The sequence below is a fragment of the Oryzias latipes genome, chromosome 5, assembly GCF_002234675.1.
Source record: "Oryzias latipes chromosome 5, ASM223467v1".
Classification (NCBI taxonomy): Eukaryota; Metazoa; Chordata; class Actinopteri; order Beloniformes; family Adrianichthyidae; genus Oryzias; species Oryzias latipes.
In genome coordinates this window covers 5,321,651-5,330,020 of record NC_019863.2, presented here as the reverse complement: position 1 = coordinate 5,330,020, position 8,370 = coordinate 5,321,651, and the positions used below count along the sequence as shown (strand labels likewise).

At 39.2% G+C, this 8,370-nt stretch overlaps 1 protein-coding gene across 5 annotated transcripts; it reads left to right on the top strand.

Moving 5' to 3' along the window:
* The first annotated feature begins 1,075 nt into the window (after positions 1-1,075).
* LOC101158268 lies at positions 1,076-8,109 on the top strand. Of its 5 annotated transcripts, none has more exons than XM_023954789.1 (14): positions 1,079-1,273; positions 1,373-1,399; positions 1,531-1,818; positions 1,942-2,217; positions 2,372-2,659; positions 2,732-2,902; positions 3,131-3,205; positions 4,434-4,562; positions 4,682-4,700; positions 5,281-5,300; positions 5,406-5,458; positions 5,553-5,589; positions 7,025-7,065; positions 7,155-8,109. In XM_023954789.1, the coding sequence occupies exons 1-14, from the start codon at positions 1,240-1,242 to the stop codon at positions 7,245-7,247; spliced, it is 1,551 nt and encodes a 516-aa protein (XP_023810557.1). In that variant the 5' UTR covers positions 1,079-1,239; the 3' UTR covers positions 7,248-8,109. The 5 variants fall into 5 exon arrangements, 4 of the variants coding, with proteins under 4 accessions (XP_023810557.1, XP_020558740.2, XP_023810558.1 ...); XM_020703081.2 differs by having other exon boundaries at positions 1,082-1,273; positions 2,741-2,902; positions 5,553-5,628; XM_023954790.1 differs by having other exon boundaries at positions 1,083-1,273; positions 2,732-2,857; positions 5,553-5,628.
* The last annotated feature ends 261 nt before the right edge of the window (positions 8,110-8,370 follow it).

The following is an 8,370-nucleotide window of genomic DNA, read 5'->3' as shown; positions in this document are numbered from 1 at the left end:
TTTTTCATTTCAGTGCTGATGAGGTAGATGATGTGTGTGTGTCAGAGTTCACCAGGACAGGGGGCAACGGGGGGGGGGGGGGGGGGGGGGGGTGGCTGGGAGAGAGTTCAGCTTCCTGACAGCCTGGAGGAGAAAACTGCATTTAATTTCAGCTAAAACTGACTATGCACCTCATCTGTCAACTTAAATAAATTGATGCCAATAGAGTTTGGTACCGGTAGTTTGATTTCTGAATGTGGATAATAAAACTGCCTGCTGTGGGCTTGTAAGCTCAGAGTGGGATCACATCTTAAGAAAGCACTCCACCACCTGGCTCTCCCTTTAAACTTTATGCAGACTCTTATGTGATTTATTCTTTTCCCACTGCACACTAGGCTTTTGGTGTCCTGAGCAATCTGAACTTGGAGAGGCCTTCCACGGCCACAAATTAATCGGAAAATTTTCTAGGTAGAATCCACATTTGTTTTTCTTACACTTATAAATGAAACTTCATTTACACATTCACTGGTCACCTGTCCAACTGCTCGTTATTTCTAATCAGCCAATCGGATGGTAAGTTAACCCTAGTGTTATCCTAGGCACTTTAACATTGGGAGTTGGGTCATCTAGACCCACTAGACAGTGCTCTGAACCTTTTTTCTTCAATGATTTGTGATCTTCACTGGTGTCCATGGATTACATGAAATCTTTCCACCTTTATCCACCTTTGTCATGGTAGGGAGAACACGTCAGTGTAAGAGTGGGGTCATCTAAGACAGCACAAGGGTTAAACTAAAAAAGAAAGAACCTGCATAATCTGCGTTTGTTTTTCTAATGCTTTTAGGTCTTATGGTTTTTGTCTGCATCTTATTGCCTAAATACAAAGTGTCCTTCCTACGAGTGGGATAGGACACCTGGTAGCCCTGTGACCCCAAAAGGGACAAAACAGGTTCAGAAGATGAATGAATGAACTTTCTGAATTCAGTTGTTAGAGGAATAAATAATGAACAAATGTACTGACTTTTAAAAAAGAGCAAACTTAACAAACCAATTCACAGTTCTCTGAAAGACAAAGAGTTCGAAACCACATTATCAGGGCTGTGTCTTATACTCCGGCCGTGTGGGCTGCACAACATGCGAGAGGAAGTGTTTCTGTGGTCAGCTTCTGTGCTTCACTGCTGAAAGTAAGTTTAGAGATGTGACAAAAGGCAAAAAGCCTAGAAGACAGAGAGCTGTACAAAGTTGAGAACATTCAGCTTCATGATGAAACCTCAACTGCTCTTCACACTGATGTGTAAGTCTCTCCTTTGAGTTTTAGTATGAACTATAATCTAGAGTTACCTTAAACCACAGGAGCAAACATTGATGCATTCGTGTTTTCTTGTTTCCACAGATTTCTTTCTGGTGTTGGAAGCAAACGGTCAGTCTCTGAGTTCAGTGTAGCTGCGATCTTTACATTTTCTGTGATTTGTTAACAGTAAAATGCTTTGAGGATGTCATTTACAGATGAATGTGAGCCATTAAGTGTCACGTCGTCCTTTGAAATTTCAGATCTTTCTCCGGCCAAACTGACGGTGGATGTAGCCGTGATCACAGAAACCGATTCGGTGACATTAAAGTGTCAGATTCCATCTTCAGCTTCTGGATGCACTTTCTTCACTCCAAGTGAAACGTTCTTTGTGGGCAGCTGTCTGCTGAGGCTGACAGGAGCTGAACTTCTGAATCTGACTAAAAGAAGATCTCCTGCTACCATTGAAGTTAGATGTTTTTACACAGAGAAGAGAGGAGCTTTCAATTTGACATCTGTGGACAGTGATCCATCCATCATCGAGATAAACAGTAAATTGTTGTGTTTTTAAAGTTGCTTAAAATATATTTAATAGAGATGTTATGTTGTAGGTTTTTTGCTGAAACCAGCTAAAACGTTTTAATGTGATCTTTAATTTCCTTTGTCATTATCAGACCTTCTTCCTCCCGATCTGAGTGTGAATTCACAGGCGATCACAGAAACAGATTCAGTCACATTAAACTGTCAGCCTCCGGTGTCTGTGACAAAATGTAATTGGCACTTTAAGGGAAAAAAGCGTGCCGAACAATTCTCCTGTTCTAAGACACTGACTGGAGCTGAGCTGTTAAGAATGGCGAGTCAAAGTGTTCCTGCTAAAGTTCAAGTTTGGTGTACTTACCTTAATGGTCATCAATCTCCAAAAAGTCAGCGGATGACCATCACTGTCCAGTGTGAGTAAACACAACTGCTGTGGTTTAGCAGTGAAAGTGGAGAGAATGAGTTAAAGTCAGATTTGATCTTCTTAAGGAGGAACATTGTAAGAAAAATCTGCTTTTTTATTTTCAGTCAGAGGTTTCACCCATGAAAATTGTTTTTTTTTTTCAGTTCCTCCTCCTGAACTAAGAGTGAATCCGGCTGTGATCACAGAGAGAGACTCGGCCACGTTGGCCTGTGTGACTCCATCATCTCTTTCTGTCACTGAATGTCATTTCTACTATGTGAGATCAAAAACTACCAGAAGCAGCTCCTGCATGCAGACGCTGACAGCAGCTGAACTTCTGTTCCTGTCAGGACAAAGTTCACCTGCTGAGGTTCAGCTGATGTGTTTTTACCCTGTGGAAAGAGACACAAACTCTCTGTCTCCACACAGCAATGTCAGCTCCATCCACATAAGTGAGTGATCAATCAGGTTTTTAACAACAGTGTATGAATGTGATCACTTGTACAGTGCTGATAATGTTGTAGGTCCTTTAGAAAAGACCTTGACAACAACACAGAGGACGTCAACTCACAGAACAAGCTCGGTTATCTCAACAACAATCAAGGAAATCATTTTAACATCAGCACCTGTCAGCTCAGCAAGACCCACAGGTAGATCAATTCTTACTTCTCTGACATCTGTGAATCATCAACCAGGTAACATTTAGCATTAAATATGAAAACATGAACATGTACACTATTTATTTGCTATATACTAGTTACTGTTAAACTATTCCAGTTTCATGTTCCTAGGTCATGGTTAAATATTTTTTACTTCTATCATATTAGTAATACTGAAAAATACCTCTAGTGTTAAAGAGAGCGTGCTGTTCTGCCAATTTGATGTCTTAAGACTTTTTGCTTTCATTTGTCTTCTGGAAACAGCTGTCACTGAAGAGACTCATGCCACAACGACCTTACTTTGGACGTCTAATGTGATTTCTGCGACTCAAATCAAAAGTGAGTTTTGTAAACATCTCATAAAATGAAACAAGCTTCAGCATTTGCATTCACTGTCTTTTAGCATAAATGCGTGTTTTGGGTTTCCGCGGTCAGAACCTTCACATTCGTGTGTGTCAATTTTCTGGATCGATGTACGAAACACGAGCCTATTGAACACACTGAAGGTTTACCAGTTGAACTTTGACGAATCAGGGACTTGGATTTGGTAGTGATGTATGAGTAAGCAACAGTCCAGTGTGAATACCCGCATGGAATTATATACAAGGAATTATATATGGAATTATAAATGTTATAAATTGGGATAGAGCTGTTAAGGAAATGGCCTGAAGCAAGATTCACAAGTTTTTCTCCGCTTCAACATTTCACACTAAGCCTCTTTCAACCGTAGGTACTTGCACTGGTATAGGGTAGCCACAGTGTGAACACCATATGCTAGAAGTACCTTCAACTGCCGCGTTTAATGTGTTTTTGAATGGGGATTACATGCCCAGTGTGTACATAGCATTTACATGAAAATACACACACATCGTGCTATGTACACACTGGCTATGTGATGCCTGTACAAGAACACGTTAACCCTTGTACTATCCTAAGCTCTTTAACATTGGGAGTTGGGTCATCTAGACCCACTAGACAGTGCTCTGAACCTATTTTCTTCAATGATTTGTGATCTTCACTGGTGTCCATGGATTACATGAAATCTTTCCACCTTTATCCACCTTTGTCATGGTAGGAATAACACGACAATGTAAGGGTGGGGTCATGGGATAGCACAAGGGTTAAAAAGCAGTTCTTGAGTGCGCTTTTAGCATATGGTGTTCGCCATGTTGCAACCCTATACTTTTCTTTCACAGGTCTTATTCGATATATGAAATAAATAATTCCATCTGGGTACAAACCGCAATCATCAATTTGTCCTCCGCGATCAATTTTCAAATGGTTGACAGTTCCGTGACTTAAAGAGGACGCCATCCATTAGTCACTACCAAATCCAAGTCCTTACTTGGTCAACTTTCAACTGGTTTAATTTTCAACATGTGTTCAATGGCTGCGTCTTTTGTGCCTAGAGCCCAAACACACACAATTCCTTTGTGGTTTTTTGTGTGTAAATGTTTCCATTGAATTCATTAGAATTATACTTCCTGTAAGTACACCTTTTTCAGTTGGTTTGGACCCTCTGAAAGTAAAGTGAAACTGAATCTTTGTGGGCATGGTTTCCTTCCAGAAACACAACAGGAATCTGAATCAAACTGGAAACGCATGTTGTACACGTTTGTGATCGGACCGGGTTTTGGAGTTACAGTGGGAGTCGTCTTACTGGGAGTGACACTTCTCTGTTCCAAAAGAAGAAGAAGTAAGACCTGTACTTTCTCACGACTCTAACAGATTTCTGTTCCTAAGACCACAAGGGTTTTATATCTTGATGATGTCATTGGTCACTGATGGCTGTTTTCTTTTTTCAATAATTTTCAGAAAAATATGCCACAAAGAGGTAAGGCATTAGTTACTGTGCTCGGCTCAACCACAGGTTCAAGGTAAACCCTACCTGCTAGGTAATTTGGCATCATCTTGCTAGACTTATGTATGACAAACTAAATAAAACAAAAACAGAATTAATTCTTCTTAAAAAAAAAAAAACTACATTTGGGACCTTTAATTAAGTTGTTGTCTAAATCTATTTATTTAGTTACAGGGTCATCTAGAATTTGAAACACACGTACGCAGGCATGCACGCACGCATACACGTGTAACAAGGCAAACAAAATGAAACATGGGGATGCAGGAACATAAAAACAACACTCCCAGAAAAGAAATAGAGCAACAAATCATTGTTTTTCTTTTTCTTAAATCAGTTAGAATTTTTTAGTTTTTTTCATTTTAATTACTTTATTAAGAATGTTGTTTATTTGGTAGAATATGAAAAATCATATTCTATGTGTGTTTAAAAGCATTTACATAAAAAAAAAAAACAATTTAAGCTATTTTTTTTTAACTTTATTTATTTATTTGTCAAGACCTGTACTTACTTTGGGGTTGCATTAAAGATTTCTTTGATTTCTCTCTTCACACAGATCTAAAGTTTACTCTACTGGTAATGCACACATTCATTGACCCAAGAAAGATTAAAGCTTTACCACTGATCATCTTTAACTTGATTTGATTCTATTAACAGAGATTTTGTCTGATCTGATTTCAGCTGACATCATGGACACGAGGAATAGTCACAGCGAAGACCAGGAAACGGCTAAAGTTAGTATTTTATTTATTTATTTATTTTGAATGTGAAAGTGGACAAATCAGTAACTTTACACTTTATCAATCCTCTCTTGTCTTCAAAACCTAGTTCACTGCAGGTCCTTATCATGAAATCACAACCTTAGGTATGAACAACATTTTTCCTGCAGTCAACTGTCCAGCTGGTGAGTTCACATGTGAAGTGAAAGTTCTCGCTCTTCCTCTAACGGCACATGGTTTTGTTTTGAAATCACTAATCACTCAACGCTCTAATGAGTACTACATTTATCATTGCTTTCTTTGTTGGCTTTCATCAACAACCACTTTTATTTTTCACACACTTTGAAATAGCATTCCTCACTTTAAATTAGGGATGGGTATCGTTAGGGTTTTAATGGTACTACTACTCTTATTGATACTGCTTATCGATCCGGTATTTTAACGATACTCTTATCGATACTTGTTGGGGACGAAAAATAAATAAATAAATTAAGAACATATCGTGTTCTATTTCCTCATCATGCACCAACATTGTTTTTTTTTTTTTTTTGTTTTTTTTTTTAACTTGTCCTGTCCAACAGCTAGGCAAACAGATGAGAGCTGAGGGCCTCTTGTGTTGGACATATTTTATTTTAACAAGAGGGGTTATTCATCTTCAGACAAACCAAAGGTATGTCTGAATAAACCCCTTTTGTAATTGAGGCCAAACTTTATTAATTTCAATCATGTTTGAAAATCTTTGGTGTTGGACCGGACGGAAAAGGAAAGAGGGGAAGAAGAGAGAGGGACGTTAGAGAGAGGGGGGGGTAGGAGGGTGATAATAGGAGGGGAAGGGGGGTAAGACCATGAAGCAGCATAGAGCAGACAGGTTTACTGGTTGTTTATCGTTACGGTACGGTTCAAATGTAGTACAAAAAGGGCGGGGCCTGTTCACACACACTCAAATATTATCAACACACCTGCTAGCCGCAAAAAATGTCCACATGTCAACATGCACACAAGACAGATAGTGTTCACGAACGCATACCTATGCCTTTAAACCAACTAGTGTGAAATCTTTCATTCATTCAATCATGCAAACTATTAGTGCAAAGGTGAGCTAACACCTGTGTTCAGGTGAGTGTTTATGTTCTTCTAAAATGGATGGTGAAATGTGAAAAGAAGGAGGAGGAGCGCCCAGCCACCAACATTGTTTTTTGACAAAACATTTTACTTTATAAATTTTTCAAACTTGAAAAGTAAAACACATGAAAAAAGAAGTTATTTAAAGAAAAATAAACAGCAATGTTTTACATATTGCTGTCATGATGTAAATACAAACCGCGACACTGCGACTCCTGCTGCTTTATCAGCGTGGTGATCAAAAATCCCACACCGTCACAGCTTTAGTTTATATCTTGTGGGCCACAAAAAAAAAAGCGGCTTCTCCAGTACCGATAGCAGAACCGTTTAGGTCAGATCTTACCGATACTGCGGTCTTGAAGAATGTTGCCCCGGGGCTCGTTTAATACCGGGGGTCGGTACCCATCCCTACTTTTCATGTTTTTTAAATTGTATTGATTGCTAATCTATTTTACACAGAGTTTGAGTGGAAAACGGACCAGCAGTCCCAAAATGAAAGTGTAAGCAACACGCAAACCTGTTTAGTCTATTTGCTGTGAACAAAACAAGCTACAAGTTTAAGAAGCTGTTGATGCTTCTCTGTCATCAGTCAGACGTCTACCACGTTTATGCCAGCATCGCTGAAGAGGATTCTGCACCGGCACTCAGAGATGTTATGTACCACAAGCTGCAGTCCCACTGACAAACTTCTACTCTACGTCTACCGTCCAAACAGCAGAGGAGTGTGTGTTAATGTAAAAAAAGAATCCACAGTTTGGAAGAGTAAAGGAAGAGTTTGCAATGCTTGAATCTCACGATTGACAGCAATGTTTATCCTTGTTTCCCCATTTACATCTTCATTTTCTTTGCCTGGGCTGAAATCCAGCTCAAAACCGTTCCAACATTGCTCACCACTTTTGTTGCACCGGTAATGTCAGGTTGGGGGTGTGAGGGGGCTGAAAGCTAGCTGGAGAGTTACAGCAGAGTTAGCCTATGGATGACAGGAAGTTGAGCAGGCTTACTCTGGCTTACTCTGGTTTACTCTGCTCTAACGGTCCCACCCACAGCTCAGAGATGAATTTCTGATGAAATACTGCAGCTCTGTAGAAACTATTTTCTGGAAAACAAACACAGGTTTTTTTGGATTTTGGCAAAAAAACAAAATAATGATAAAAAGGCCCCTGGGAACACTTTTACAATAATAGATCAAAAGACGAACTGTGATTATCATGACATGTGACTTTTCTCTCCTTAAAGCATTTTGTTTACTCACCTTTGTGTTAATTTGTCTTTTCTGCCTGTTAAACCTTCGCTGCAGTTTGTTGAGGGAAATACTGGTTTAGGCGTAAATAATAGTAAATCTTTGTGCCTTTTCACGATGCTGAATTTATTTACAAATCTGTCTGAACATCTTGACTAAAAAGCCACATGTAGATTTTATCACCCAAATGACTGTCATTGTTTTGTGTACTGTAAAGGTGGAATTGTGCATCCAGGTATTTGGTGATGATTAAAACAAAAAGGTAAAAACCACACTTCAAAAATAAATAACCTTAAATACTGAAGCTCATCTTCTTCTTCCTCTGTCAAACCTCTCAACCACCAAAGAAATCAGTCTCTTCAAATTTGATTACATAGTAATTTAATATTATTTACCATTTTAGCCTCTTTTTTTTGGACATCATCCACTTTCTAAAGCTGCCTATTCCTGCTCATAGTCACCGGGGTGCTGGGGACCACCCAGCTACTGTTGAGTAAAGGCAAGGTACAACCGAAATGCTTTGCCTGTCCTTTGCAGAGCCACACAACCACACGCATTCACATTA

Bases quoted from the DNA above. Each gene is read 5' to 3' on its own strand.
- LOC101158268 (XM_011474724.3), top strand. From the start codon at position 1,240: ATGATGAAACCTCAACTGCTCTTCACACTGATGT. The intron at 1,274-1,372 runs GTAAGTCTCTCC...TTGTTTCCACAG, and splicing joins ACTGCTCTTCACACTGATGT to ATTTCTTTCTGGTGTTGGAA. The intron at 2,218-2,371 runs GTGAGTAAACAC...TTTTTTTTTCAG, and splicing joins GATGACCATCACTGTCCAGT to TTCCTCCTCCTGAACTAAGA.